This window comes from Pezoporus flaviventris, unplaced genomic scaffold (assembly GCF_033815535.1).
Source record: "Pezoporus flaviventris isolate CSIRO_AGI_PZ_B2104156 unplaced genomic scaffold, CSIRO_AGI_Pfla_v1 ptg000001l, whole genome shotgun sequence".
NCBI classification, from domain to species: domain Eukaryota; kingdom Metazoa; phylum Chordata; class Aves; order Psittaciformes; family Psittacidae; genus Pezoporus; species Pezoporus flaviventris.
Window position 1 is genome coordinate 48,542,844 of NW_026892549.1, and position 14,507 is coordinate 48,557,350.

At 40.2% G+C, this 14,507-nt stretch overlaps 3 protein-coding genes across 8 annotated transcripts in view; all 3 read left to right on the forward strand.

Moving 5' to 3' along the window:
- Positions 1–14,507, forward strand: part of PGAP1 (post-GPI attachment to proteins inositol deacylase 1) — a 164,333-nt gene that overhangs the window by 41,094 nt on the left and 108,732 nt on the right. The window contains exon 27 of one of the 2 annotated variants that reach the window (XM_061457127.1): positions 1,705–1,838. The exons of the other annotated variant lie outside the window; for it this stretch is intronic. Within the exon in view, the coding sequence (XP_061313111.1) occupies positions 1,705–1,732 (28 nt within the window). The 3' untranslated portion in view covers positions 1,733–1,838. Of the gene's footprint in view, positions 1–1,704; positions 1,839–14,507 lie in introns of those variants that run through there. 2 annotated transcript variants of the gene reach the window in all.
- Positions 1,735–5,533, forward strand: CUNH2orf66 (chromosome unknown C2orf66 homolog). 2 transcript variants are annotated; one of them, XM_061457251.1, is made up of 4 exons: positions 1,735–1,855; positions 2,952–3,096; positions 4,242–4,429; positions 5,293–5,533. In XM_061457251.1, exons 2-3 carry the CDS (start codon positions 2,974–2,976, stop codon positions 4,422–4,424), a joined length of 306 nt encoding a protein of 101 aa, XP_061313235.1. In that variant the 5' UTR covers positions 1,735–1,855; positions 2,952–2,973; the 3' UTR covers positions 4,425–4,429; positions 5,293–5,533. The 2 variants fall into 2 exon arrangements, with proteins under 2 accessions (XP_061313235.1, XP_061313230.1); XM_061457246.1 differs by lacking the exon at positions 1,735–1,855 and adding an exon at positions 2,209–2,347.
- The window catches only part of GTF3C3 (general transcription factor IIIC subunit 3), a 43,335-nt gene continuing 34,914 nt past the window's right edge, over positions 6,087–14,507 (forward strand). For 3 of the 4 annotated variants that reach the window (XM_061457181.1, XM_061457172.1, XM_061457189.1), the window contains exons 1-7: positions 6,087–6,238; positions 7,527–7,629; positions 10,562–10,755; positions 11,147–11,270; positions 11,817–12,008; positions 12,287–12,452; positions 13,471–13,618. In XM_061457181.1, coding sequence (XP_061313165.1) covers positions 6,140–6,238; positions 7,527–7,629; positions 10,562–10,755; positions 11,147–11,270; positions 11,817–12,008; positions 12,287–12,452; positions 13,471–13,618 — 1,026 coding nt within the window. In that variant the 5' untranslated portion in view covers positions 6,087–6,139. The remainder of the gene's footprint in view (positions 6,239–7,526; positions 7,630–10,561; positions 10,756–11,146; positions 11,271–11,816; positions 12,009–12,286; positions 12,453–13,470; positions 13,619–14,507) is intronic. The other variant, XM_061457165.1, reaches the window with a different exon arrangement.

Genomic DNA, 14,507 nt, shown 5'->3' on the forward strand with positions numbered 1-14,507 from the left:
GAATGGTATGGAATAAGGGGTGGATAATGTCCTGGGTTCAGCAGTAGCAGTCATGTTTCTCCTCCTTGGTAGCTGGTGCAGTGCAGTGTTTTGACTTTCGGCTCGGGAACAGAGCTGATAGAGATGTTTTGGTTTGGCCAAGGACTTTGTGAGCCTCATGCTCTGCCAGGGAGGAGGGGAAGCTGGGAGGAAGCAGAGACAGGACACCTGACCCAAACTGACCAAAGAGCTATTCCATACCACAGCACATCATGCCCAGGATGTAACTGGGAGTTAGCCGGAAGGGCTGGGAGACTGCAGGGTTGGAGGAGGTATCGGTCGGAGCTTGGTCAGGCTTGGGGGGCGAGTTATCGGTCAGCTGGTGCTGAGGTGTTGTATTCTCTTCCCTTGTTATTTCCTTTATCATTATTATCATTGGTGGTAGCAGTAGTGATTTGTGTTATACCTTAGTTACTAAACTGTTCTTATCTCAACCCGTGGGAGTTGCATTCTTTTGATTCTCCTCTCCGTCCCTCCGAGAGCAGGGGGAGGGCAAGAAAGGGGGGGAAGTGAGCGAACGAATTACCTGACTGGGTTTAAACCACGACAAAGACCTAATGCTTAAATTTGGCTGCATTAAAAAGGCATCACACTGACATCTAGCTTGGAAAGTGTTTGTTAAAGTAGCTACTGTTCTCAAAGGAGGATGCAATTTTGTTCAATCAGTGTAACTGTACTAATAGTATTGTAATACGTGTTCTGCTTGTACTTCACTGAAGGAAAGAGCTATAATGTAATCATCTTAAAAAACAAAACCAACAAAAAACCCAAACAAGCAAACAAACCAACTAACAGCAATAACAACAAAAACCCCAAACCACAAAAAAATAACCGCAAACGGAAAAAAAAAACAAACCGAAACACCATGAAAGAAACATGCATTAAAATGAGCACTAAGTCTAAACAGACTTTTAGCTCAGTTTCTCAAACACACATAGCTCAGAAAGCAACAATGCAAGTTTGTAGGTTCTTCTTTTTTTAAAGACAGCTCACAAAATCACAGGATCATTAGGGTTGGAAGGGACCTCTGGAGATCATCTTAGTCCAACCCCCATATGCTAACTGATCTCTTGCATAGCTGCATACTTCATCAGTCAACCAAACTGCCTAAGTTACGAAGGTAATAAAACTTGTTTCACATTTACAGATGACTTCATTATGTTTATGCAAAAAATTAAACTAGAACAAAGTATTTACCTAGAAAATCACCAGAGAGTTTCCTTACATTGGGCCCTGCCTATTTACAAGTTCTGTTTCTGCTGTTGTTCTGGTTCTCAATAAGTCTAGTATCTGGAACTTGTCTATTATGAAAAGTAATTGATGGGGGTGTAAATCTTTTTTCTATTCCAAGTCTGTAGAATAATATACAAGCTGGATAAATTGACTTGTATTTTTATATGTTATTGCAGTCATGACAACAACCCTGCTAGGATTTTGTTTACTGTGTCGCTAATGAGGTTTAGATGTCCACAACTTTGCCTGCCTGGAAGGCTGGTGTTAGGGGTTTGTTTTGCTTTCAAAATTTAAACCAAACAAAGATGTAAAGCATCTAGTCAGAAATAAATGTCTATAATTTGGAGTGAGATAACGGTCAAATATCTTTAGTTTTAACGTGTTTATTTAGAGATATTTTATGTGATACTAAGTAAAGTATACTCTAAATAGCAGAGACAAGAGTATAATGAAATTGTAAGCAAAAACTTGGAGCTGAAGAAAGCTATGGAATAAGGCAAAGGTAAATTAACATAGTCCTCATTGCAGTCTTTGTCTTAGTTTCTAGTCTGACAAGAGGATATTAACTGCTGATAAAGCCAAGGTAGGAAAGCAACACTTCCATTAAAATGTTATGATTTTGGATCTTGAAACAGACCTTACTCTCTCTCTATGTCTGTCCAGCATCAAGAAAATGATCCATATCTCGTCTTGCTTGAAAACCATTCAACCAGCTGTAATTACCTGTTAGTTACCATTCTAGAGATGTGGCTAATTAATTAAATCTCTGCTATCTCTCCTGGGAATTGTTTTAAAGTTCTTATATGCTTACCACCAATTTTCTGCAATATGGCTTAGGGAAGAGGAATTTTAACTGCACTGTTCGATAGCAACAGGTCTTCAGAGTATTAAGGATGAAATTCTCAAGGGTCTTTATGTCATGGATGGAAATGGAATCATTACTGTATTTTTGAACTCCTGCTAACGTCATTGACACCCACCTACAGTCCACTAGAAATATAAGTGCAGAGATCAGTTTGTTCACAGATTACAAGGAGACTAACCAAGAAGGGGCAAGCCAGAGCCAAATTCACTGGTAAGCTTTATTTTAAAGAATGTGAAAGGGAGAATGATTTCTTCCTTCCCTCCACCCCCCCGTCCTTGAATCAAGTTGTAAAAATGGGTCTTTAGTGGGTTACACCAGGCTATGTTGTTATTGCATTTATTAATGTATGTAGTACGCTTTCATTTAATGCCATTTTTAAAAGTGAGTTATCTGGATCTCAAGCCGTATTTCTTGGTGCACACAAAGATCTGATGCTGTAACTGATGAGCCAATGTAAATGACTGTAGGTAATAACCAACGTAAATCTACAAATGTAAATAATTTTTGTTAAATGTCATTCTAGTCCCTCTCAAAAGAGAATCCAGTGTCTAGAAAAATAGCTTTGGTATGGGAAGCACTTCCTTAGGATAATTCGTTCTTCTTAATACATTAGTACTAGGAAATGTATTAGTACATTAGTACTAGGAAAACAAAGAAGCTTTGATAGCGCATGGACGTAATCTGCAGGAGGCAGATTTTCCTTGCCGTGACTAAATTATTGTCAGCATTCCACTGGACTGTTGTGCTTGCTTTCTTTTTTACCAGTGACAGCTCTCTATGACTTAAGAAGTCTGTTTCGTTGTCCTTCTTACAGATAGTCTGTTCATCTCTTCAGCATGTGGAAAGTGGTGCTGCTGGGTCTATATACAGTAGTGGCTGTGAGAGGACTGGTAAAGGGTGCTCCTTTCCAACCAGAAGAAAAATGGAAACCTCTAGATAACCCTAGAAACAGAGACCTGGTAAGGAAATGTTGCAAGACAGATAGCCCAAGTTTTGTGGGGGTTTTTTACTTTCCATCATGAGAATTTTTTTACCTTCTAAATTTAAAGCTAAGAGGGGCCCATTAAATGCTGTGTAATGTAACTGTGCACTTTGTGTAGTCAATAACAACCAACTGGATGAGCATTCTTCAGTCAAGATGTACCCCTTAACTGAAGAGACATTCTCAGTGTGCAGTAGGGCATAAATCTGTCTTATATTTCCATCCAGTGGCTTTAGTTTTTAAAGATGTATTATGTTTATACAAGCACCTGGTTTATGAAACAGAAGAGGAATGATTATTATCATAATAACAAGGGTGCATTTAGATTAGATATTAGGAAGAAGTTTTTTATTGTGAGGGTGGTGAGGCACTGGCACAGGTTGCCCCGAGAGTGGCTGGAAGTGTTCGAGGCCAGGTAGGATGGGGCTTTAAGCAACCTGGTCTATTGGCAAGGGGGTTGGAACTAGATGATCTTCTAGGTCCCTTCCCAACCAAATCAGTCTGTGATTATGTTCCTCTCAAATGTGTACTCTGTTGATTGACTGCACATTTGTACTTCAAGAAGATAAGCTTGCACCTGATACATGGTTATGAGTAGCGGCTGAAGAACTGAAAGTTAATTACATCTGAGAATTAAGAGAACACTTGCAAGATGTTATGAGCAATTTGTGAAGAAAAAATATCAGTTTCCCACAATTTTTCCTTGCATGCTTAAGGAAATTAATGCTTAAGAAGCATTAATTTCTGCTTTTAAGTGATCTAAGGGACCAATTCAAATCAATTACCCACTATTGCTAACTCTTAGAGAAATGTCTAACACAACTGCAGTGTTTGCTCTGAGCAAGGGTTTTGCTGTGCCTGGTTTACTAGACAGTTTGAATCCTCTGGGGTTCAGTGGGGAGTAGAGATGGTCAGTAAGCAGTTGGTGAACGTTTGATGCCATGTCGCGTGTACAAGCCATGAACAGAGTGGACATGTCTGAATTATATTGTCTATATTGTACTAGTTTATGGCCAAGGTAGAGGATTTCATCCCACACAGGAACACATAGATGTACTTCGTCAGTGGAAATAATTAATCTCTGCTGGGCACACTTTATTTTCATATATGCAATATGTTCAGTTTTTCAGAACACTCCAGGCTTATTTTTCAAGCAGGGGTCTTGATGTCAGGAAGCTCCCAGCCACTTTCACCATGAACAATGAAGGACCAAGGCCTGTCATGCTCTACTCGGACCCTGTTGCTTCTGCATTTGCAGATTATGAAGAAAGGAAAAATTCTTTCCCGAATTATTTCAAAGGCTGACCAAGGTAAACAATGCTGCTTTTTCCTCTAATGTTGTTACATGTAACCAAGCAAAAGATTTGGATTCAAGTGATTCTCGTTTCCTTCTGAAGTATAAAAACAACTTCATTTTCAGAAGAAATTAAATGTGTAGTAACTCTTGCCTGAATTGGGTTTAAAATAGTTAAGAGATTTATGAGGTATGTACTACTTTGGCAGAATAACACATGGCTCTTGTGCAGACCTACATACACCACTTCTTCCTTGTTTTCTATTCCTCCTCCTTTTCATGTGGAGAAGAATTCTGAAAATGTACAGGTAATAGAATGCAGCAGTTTGGTAACTGATAAACATTATTAATTGAGAAATAAATTATAACTTGAGACTAATGGTTTCCCATGATATTATTAAGAAAATTAATCTAGACATAAGATGCTGCACTAACAAATCATACATTATCTTTTATAACTTTGCCCACTCATGCCGTTTTCCTTATTTCTATGACTAAAATTGAAGGTTGATATTATCCTGAATCGCAATGAAGACTGCACTCAGATTTCAGTACAAAGCTCTCATTCAACCGAGATTTTTTTGTCAGGAAAAAAAAACCTGCTCTGCACAATGAGTATTGTTCATGATAAATAAATGAAAACGGACTTTAAAAGGGATGCTGTAGCTCTCCTGTAAGTTACAGCAGCAGTGAGAAAGCGACTCGCTGGTGGAGGTAGTTTGTACTGCATAATTCAGTCATTCTTTTCAGTGTTCAGAACTGGTTTTGGAGGTAGAGGTCTGCTGCATTCAGCTGGGGTATTGCAGCCAGTGTATATAAATACTTCTGTATTTGTCTCACATCCTTTGTTTGTTTTGTTTTTCCTCCTCTCTTTTCCAGGCATTAAGTGTTGAACTTCACTCGAAGTGATCCCCTTCCCAGCACAATATCACTGCTTTGACTTTTTAACTTCATTGATTGCTTTGACAATTGCTTTGACAGTTTTTACCTATGGAATCTGCTGTCTTGTTGCAAGTAGCACATTTGCCTTCCATTGACAAATGTGCGATGTTTGCCTATTACAATGTGCCTAGAAGAACCACGTGTGTTTAGATGTGAATAAATGAGGAGCGCAACAGCGTATGTTAACTCTCGCTAAGTGTCTTTGTTCAAAAGTGGTAAATAAATGTTACCTTTCACGTTACTGGAACTAGACATCCTCGGGTTTTTCAGATACTCTTACCACAAGTCTCCTGCTTCCTTGGGAGACTGAAGGGAGCGGGGAAATACGGGCCCTGGCACAGCCCCCAGAGCGCGATGGCTACTTGTACCTCACACCCACCCTCTTCACACCCGTTTCGGACCGTGCCCCTGGCACTAAGCCGCTTGCACGACAACTGTGTGCGTGCATGAAGTTAAGGAACTCCTCTCACGTGAAAGTAGCGTGGGGTGATACAAAACACGGTGTCGGAAGCGGACGTGCTTCCCTCACGCCTCTTACCCCACCCCCGTGGGTGCTGGGAGGCAGCGAGCAGAGCCGCAGCGCCCACCGCCACTGCTACCCGCACCCCCCGAGCCCGGGAGGCCGAACCCCGCCGGTGCCCGCTCACACGGGACGATGTTTCCCCCGAGGCGGCGGCGGGGCGGAACTCCTGCGCGAGGGCGCGGGGCGCGGCGGGCGCCGTAACGGGACGGACCCGCGTCCAGCCCTGAACGAGGTTCTCCCTGCGCGGGCCGTGCCGGCGCGATGTCGGGCTTCAGCCCGGAGCTGATCGATTACCTGGAGGGGAAGATCTCCTTTGAGGAGTTCGAGCGGCGGCGGGAGGAGCGCAAGAGCCGCGAGAAGGTGAGTTTGCACCGCCTGGCAGCACCACGGCCCGGCCGGGCCGCTCCCTGCCTCCGTGGCAGCACCTGTACCGCCTCAGCACCGCTCTCCTCTGCGTGTGTGTGTGTGTGAGGGGCTTCCGGTGATGGCTGTGGTGCTCAGCTACTGATTGCGGCTACATAATTGCTGATTTCCATGCAAAATTGTAAGAAAATAACTGAAATTTATAAGGGTCGTTAGGTTCTTGTACAGCAAGTTGCTCAGGGGAGCATACACCTTTTGGAGTGCCATATGCAGCGCTTTGGTTCATGCCAGTGCAGTTTGTGTCCTTGGACGTGGCAAAAGCTAGTGGCTGTTACCTTCAGGCACCATGATCAATTTCGTCTTTAGGGCAGAGCAGTGAGCAGAAGCAGGGTTTGATTTAATCATTCAGCATACATTGCTGCTGCTTCCACACCGTCTTCTGTGTGAGACCTAAGGAAGAGATCCAGTTTGACTTATTTTGTTGTGGCTTGTTGACAGCAGTAAGTAGAGGAAGACGCAGCTTTGTGGCTAAAAGTAAGCAAATAGAGGTGTTAAGAGCAATTCTGTATGCTTGGAGTGTTGTAGTTAACTTTAACCTTGCTATCTTTATGTCAAAATGTAACTGAATTTTGGTATCTCCTGGTCTTCAGAGAGAAAATTCAGAACTCAGCTGTCATAGAAAGACAACTGATATCCTAGATAGAATCATAGAATAGTTAGGGGTGGAAAGGACCTTAAGATCATCTAGTTCCAACCCCCCTGCCACGGGCAAGGACTCTGCACACTAAACCATGTCACCCAAGGCTCTGTCCAGCTTGGCCTTGAACACCACCAGGAATGGAGCATTTACTTCTTTGGGCAACATGTTCCAGTGCCTCACCTCCCTAATCCTTCTTACTGGGTTAACAAATGCTATTTTGATATTTCATTTTGTATTTAAAAAGGCAGGTTTCTAAAAGGATTTTTTTACTTTTTTTTTTTTTTTTATAGTCAACCAGGTGTCTTATCTCACTGTAATGACAGATAAATAGTGGACTTGTCTCTTCGGTTAAAAGTAATGTGAGCAGTCACAGTCTGAGTCACCTCGTATTAATGAGAATATAAATGCCTTGAAATCGAGTAATGCTAGGGTTGAGTCATTTAAAAATACTGCACTATTCCACCTGTTTCACTAGCAGTGCAAAAGCTGGAAACTTGTCTAAATGCTAACTGTAAGTATAAGGGGGGAAAAGTAATGAGTCATTATAACATTAAAAGCTGATGACTAATTTATTGGTATGTGTAGGATGGTGAAAATGCATCTGGTGAGGAAAACACGGAAGATACAGAGGCTCCATCATCATCCAGAAAAGCATCTGGGAAATCCCAAAGTCAGGATGAAACTGATGGTAAATGTTAACGTAATAACTTGTGTTTCAAAGGTCATTGAAAGTGTTTGCTCTTTGATAGCTCACTTATTATAAACACCTGGCTGCTTCTTTTGAACCTGTGGGTATTGAAGCATGTTGTTAGAACATATACCTTTGTGTTCTGGGTCATAGCCAGGGTTTTAGCTTTGTTCAGTGTTTTGAGGGCTGGATCTGGCCAATTCACCATGTTTTTCTGAAAACCCTCAATTTTTCCCCTCCTGGCTTCTTAACCACATGCCCTCATTTACTCGTTCTCTCTGAAGTTTGTAGCTTTTCTCAAGAAGTCTTCTTTCACTTTTGTTTTGCCTCTTTTTTTGTTGTTTTGTTGTTTCTCTTTGCTAGTCATTTGCTGACACTTGAATGTTTCAGAGTATTTGATTCTACTGAGTGAGCGTTGCCTTCTCCTGTTGTAACCCAAGGTGAAATAAAATGGTTAAAAAGAGGAGTTTTAGTTTTTCTCTATGTTGTTGTTTTTTTTTTCTTTTTTCTCCTGCTTAGTTATCCTTTGGCCTGTTTAGAATTCCAACATTTATTTCTCTCCTTAGTTTCTGCTGGATATTTCTAGCTACAGATTTCCTGTCTGGCTTTCTTTGTGCAGTTACTGGGATGGTAGTATCTCCTTAGGTGCTCCTGCAAAATATGCTTAACTTCCCTGGGGCTCCTGCATAGTGAAAGGACTTGCGGGAGGTGATGAGAGCAGCACTTCTCTCTTTAGTTTGTATTGGTATTGTTGATCCCATGCCTCAGGTTCTGGATTTGAGCTTGGGATTTAGAGTGCTACAGCCTATTTTAGACACCTTCTCTTCAGAAATTGTACTCCATACACCTGTCAGGGCATATTTTTGTGGGACTGGCAATGCTATGACATACAAAAGTACAGTTTTTGATCTCTTTGTGTTGGTTCTTAGACTCCTTAAAATCATAGAATCATAGAATAGTTAGGATTGGAAAGGGCCTTAAGATCATCTAGTTCCAACCCCCCTGCCATGGGCAGGGACATCTCACACTAAACCGTATCACCCAAGGCCTTGTCCAACCTGGTCTTGAACACTGCCAGGGATGGAGCATTCACAACCTCCCTGGGCAACCTATTCCAGTGCCTCACCACCCTAACAGGAAAGAATTTCTTCCTTATATCCAATCTAAACCTCCACTGTTTAAGATTTAACCCATTACCCCTTGTCCTATCACTACAGTCCCTGATGAAGAGTCCCTTCCCAGCATCCCTATAGGCCCCCCTTCAGATACTGGAAGGCTGCTATGAGGTCTCCACTCAGCCTTCTCTTCTCCAGGCTGAACAGACCCAACTTTCTCAGCCTATCTTCATACGGGAGGTGCTCCAGTCCCCTGATCATCCTCGTGGCCCTCCCCTGCTACTTTCACTGGGAATTCTCTGTTTCAGAGATTTCACTGTGTGTTTGTTTGTTTCCATTTTCTTAAATTTCAAAAATAGGCCTTAAATTGTCTCACCTAAAATGTACATCAGTGTTGCCTTGATTTTGAAAGTATGGCCAGATGTCATCCTAGAAGGACAGAAAACGAACACTGAAGTGTGGGTGGATCATATATCTGTGGTTCCTTACTGACCCTTTCTTTTTGCTGATGCCTCTGTAGTACTTCCAAGGTGCCTTTTCCTGTTACTTGTTTCATGCATGTTATCTTTACCTAAAAAGAAATATATCCCGGTAGATTTGTGTGACAGTCGTACTTCTGCTCTCACACAGAATACAGAATACAGACAGAGAACACGGAAATCTCAAGAGCAGTTAGAATGAAGGAAGCATTGATATTATGTATCACTATTTAAAGAGTTGCTATTAGAATCAGATGTATGATATTCAGAATAAAACTGTCAGAAAAGGTCATTGTTCAGATCGCTTGTGATACATGAATCTTTAGAGGCAATCTGCTATAATCTTCAAATGACCCTTGCAGCAAAGGAGACCGAAATAAAAGGGAAATTAAATAAATAATTAGTTTTTTTTCAGAAGGGGTAAAGAAGACTTTTGATTTTTAGATGCTTAATATCTGAGTCAGAATAAAAATAACCAAATATATCTAACTCAGAAAAAAAACAACCCCAAAACCACCATAAACTCATGTATAATGCCCAGTTCCCTCTTGCATCTAGACAATACATGATAGCTTTATTTTGACATTCCCAACTTGATACCGTGGTTACTCTTTAATTAGATATTTTGATGCCAAATCCCGGAGCTGAAACCTACCTTTGAACACTACATGTTTTGGTGTTTTGCATATATGCAGACTTGTGGGCGGTTATAAATTGGGTTAATTTGGTAATGAAAAGTTGAAATTTAGAAATGTGAAAATAGCATCATATTCTTGTTTGGTTAAAGAATTTTGTTATTTCTTTTCCTGGAGAAATGAATAATCTGCATTGTGCATTTGCACACATTAAAAGGTACTTACTGTCATGGATAGAATGGTTACAAGATCCTTCTTGATGGATCTTGCTTCTAAAAATGGGTTGCTGCATTATTGTTTAGTATAATTGTCTGCTCGCTTAGCCTCTTCAGCTGAAAAGCTTTATTCCATTTGTGCAGTTCAGTGCTTGGAACTTGCTTAATTTGCTTCTCTTATGTGGCTTGAGAAAAATGTTGTATAAACTGTTGATTTTTAATATGTGTTCTTCCATGCTTTCATTTCAGATATCCAAGAAATGTTAGAGGCTGGGGTATACTGAGCGCTGGTGATGAATGAGTCAGAGTTTTAAAACCATAGAGGTTGTTAATAGTTTTTCTGCATTTCTGCAGGTCTTTTTCTTCTAGAATTGCTGTTTCAAGTGGGCTAGTAATTACGAAGAATTCTGTTTTCTCTGCACTTGTTGTGATAAGCAGTGCATACTCTTGTTTATATCATAAACCTTTTTTGCTCCTTTCTCTACCAGGTGAAACTTCAGATGGCGTCAGTAAGTCTGTTCATCGGGTCTTTGCATCCATGATTGGGGAAAATGAAGAGGAGGAGGAGGAGGAAGAGGAAGATGAAGAAGAAGAGGAAGAAGAAACTACCGAGCAACCCACAGCTGGGGATGTTTTTGTGTTGGAGATGGTACTTAATCGAGAGACCAAGAAAATTATGAAAGCAAGTATTTAAACTTTCATTAACTTCCCTGTATCTCCTGACTTGAAGCATCGTGCATAAATGCCAATTCATGTCATTATAGCTACTTGCTATGAAACTTGACTGAACATAATTCCATGTGGGATACTTCTGCTTATGTTGGTGTCACCTGTATTTGTTTTTTAAATCATTAATCTAGATTACTGTTTGAAAACTTTCTAACATAACGAAGTGTTTCCAGTGTCTGTCAGGCATGAAAATTAGCAAATATTTTGGTCAATCATTTGAATATTGCTAATACATAACTTGTTATTAGCTTGTGTGACACACACAAGTCACAAGTGTGACTAGTGGCTCCTGAATGTGGGTACAACTGAATCCTTGGTAGAAATAATATCTCTTTTCCATTTAGGAGAAAAGACCTCGCAGCAAACTTCCTCGTGCCTTGAGGGGTCTGATGGGAGAGGCCAATATCAGGTTTGCTCGAGGGGAGCGTGAGGAGGCTATTCTAATGTGCATGGAAATCATTCGACAAGGTGCGTTAGAACGCTGAAACTCTTTGGCCTTAAGGATGGGGTGAAGTTGCCTTATGCATTAGGACAATTCAGCGTGGCTTCACTGGTCATGAAAATACTCAGTACAAGGAAAGTCACTGTATAAGTAGTATTGAATTAAGAATACACAGTGCATTTCCTTTATTGTTTTGCTTATGAAAAGAAACTGGCACCATAGTTCTGCAGAGACCTGGGCCTTTGCTTAGCTTTACACAGTTTGCTTTTATTGTCTTTGTAGAACTGAGGTATAACCATCAGCATGATTTCTACAATGTAGAATAATGCTGTAAGTGGTTGTTGTTAGATTCAGGCTGTTTAATAATCAATAAAACAATTATTATCAGTCAAGCATTAATAATTATTAAAAAGGAATTGGAAGGCTTGTCCACAGTTTTTTTTTAATGAATTTAGACAGAGAAATGTTGATGTTTCATTTAAATATGATGTCTGTTTGCAGAAAGGCAAACATTTGTTTTCAAGGTAGTTTTAAACCGATAGCTCTTAATCATTCCTTTTGTCTCTTCACAGCTCCTCTCGCTCATGAGCCGTTTTCCACTCTTGCCATGATCTATGAAGACCAGGGTGATATGGAGAAGTCGTTACAGTTTGAACTGATAGCAGCTCACTTAAATCCGAGTGATACTGAGGAATGGGTCAGACTAGCAGAAATGTCACTGGAACAGGATAATATCAAACAGGCTATTTTTTGCTACACAAAAGGTAGTGTCGCAACCATTTTAATAGTTTAAAATAAGTGTCAGGTGATAATGGAAATAGTCTAGTTTTCTTCTGCTTTCTAATTTAGTTTGCTACAGTTTGCTTAAGATTCTGGTACCTCTGTCTGGACTTTGATACAAGACTAATGAATGTTTAATATAGAATGTCCTTTCTTACAAAAATCGTGTGTGTCTGTTAACATTCATCTGTTCACGGACACGAAGGTGAAATCTATTGTTGCCTTTTCCTAAACCAGGCTACTTGTATGCTTTTTCCTGTAGCTCTGAAATACGACCCAACCAACGTGCGTTACCTGTGGGAGAGATCAAGCCTGTATGAACAGTTGGGAGAACATAAGATGGCTATGGATGGCTACAGACGGATTCTGAATCTCCTGTCTCCCACTGATGGAGAGCGCTTTATGCAGTTGGCTAGAGACATGGCAAAGTAAGTTGGATTCAAAATTACTGTGATTTGATTTTCCAGAGTTTCTCAAAAGCTGGTATTAATAAGTTCTGCACCTGATTCAAGCTGGGTACGTGGCTGAAATAAAGGAATGCAAGCAATCAATCCACAAGCATGCACCCCCAACTGTGATGGTGTTTCTAAAGCCTGACATGTGCAGGATCAATGCATTATCTTAGAAGTGTTGCATTCTCTTACAGTAAGAGAATAAAATGCAAATACTGATTACTAAAAAAATGCCAATAGTATGCAATTGTATACAAATGCAGTACATCTTAAATCTATATAATATCACTAGAGCCCTGGAAATTTAATGCCAGCAGATCTGAATCATAGAATCATAGAATGAAACAAGGTATTCAATCTGAAATAAAAGCTACCTGCAACAGAATATGTGTCATTTGTGGTTTGTTTCTGCAGCAAAGAGAAATCTGCCTCATCCCATTTTCTGCAAATGAGAGCAGATCAAGTCACAGAAGCTTGTCTGAGACAGAGAGGGCTTGTGGTTAAAGTGTGCAGCTCTCTTACCATAGTTTTTAGTAAGTTAACTACTTAATATCTCGGCTTTCCTATGCATAACTTGCAGAAAGCTCTTACTAGCCTATTTCAAAACAGTTTAAATCTTTTGATCTTTGTAGTTGCGAAGTGCACCACAACAATGCAAGAATGAGTATTGTACCAATATTATTATTGAAGTTTTTTCTGAAACCATGTTAACATGATACATTACTGATACCTGGATCGAGGTGGGGGCTGTTGTGATCAAAATGTCCTAACATATAGGGGAGGTCAAAATGGTGATTATTTGGAATATATAAAAGATGTAAACAGTTGTAAGGGAAGAACACACCCTTTCTCACTTTCTTTTTTAACTTAACCTTGCTAATAAAAATGTTTGCTAATAGGCAAAAATAAATGACATACAAAAACCTTTTGCTGGTGTTCAAAGTATATATTGTCAGTTAGCTCAAATACTAAGTATCTCATATCTCTTTTATAGGAGCTATTATGAAGCCAATGATGTGACTTCTGCTATTGACATAATAGAAGAAGCCTTTAGTAAACACCAGCGCCTTGTCTCCATGGAAGATGTTAACATTGCAGCTGAACTGTATATTTCTTCCAAACAGTACGACAAAGCACTGGCGGTATGGAGAGTTAAAATGCATTTTTGTATCGTGTTCAGCATTTGTTTGCCAGTCCGGAAGGACAGTTTATATTCCTGTAGTGCTTACATATGGTCATGTTTGTATAGTGATAGAGCTGATCAGATGCAGATTGCTTCCTATTAGTTCTGTAGTAATTAGCATTGACCTTAACAGCTTGATTTAGTAAGCTTGGGGGCTGATAGACTTGCAGTGCTGTTCCAGGTTTAAAGTTTTGGGATCCTTTCCTCTACTTCTCTACAGTTGCCATAGTTGTAGTAGCCAGAGAAGACTTAGTACTAGGTCTTTGTGAGTGCTACAAGCAAAGGGCATTTTCTAGGTTGAAAGTTAAAAGGGTGATACTGAACGGGCTAATGGTTCAAGTACAGACCATCGTGCTTCATTTGGCATACTTGTGTTACAAGTAATAATTTCTGCATTAAGCATGAATCATACATTCCAGAAAGGTAATACATCTTGACTCTAAGGCATCAGGAATTGGAGAAGGTCCTTATCTCTTCCCAGTTTGTTCTAGTGAATAGGCCTCACTTTTGAGGCATGTTTCAGAGTTGATTTGGTCTGGCTTTGAGAGGAAAGACTTTAGGATCTGGCCATTGTTATACTTTTCAGGATAGATTGAAGAGACACTACTAGTTGGGACTTTCTCCTGGTGAACATTCCTATTTGCTGATACTAAATTACCTCTTATTTTCTTTTTCCTCCTTAAGATTTTATTTAGCTCACTCTCTGTCAGTGCAAAGCATCATAAGCCTGCAAACAATTCCTCTGACCCTCCTCTGACCCTCCTCCTCATCCCATTATAAAAATCAGTCAATTCTACGTACACAGTATTTAGCTGCCACATTTATTAATGCAGTACTCAGTCATAGAA

Bases quoted from the DNA above. Each gene is read 5' to 3' on its own strand.
- CUNH2orf66 (XM_061457251.1), top strand. From the start codon at position 2,974: ATGTGGAAAGTGGTGCTGCTGGGTCTATATACAGTAGTGGCTGTGAGA. The intron at 3,097-4,241 runs GTAAGGAAATGT...CAATATGTTCAG, and splicing joins ACCCTAGAAACAGAGACCTG to TTTTTCAGAACACTCCAGGC.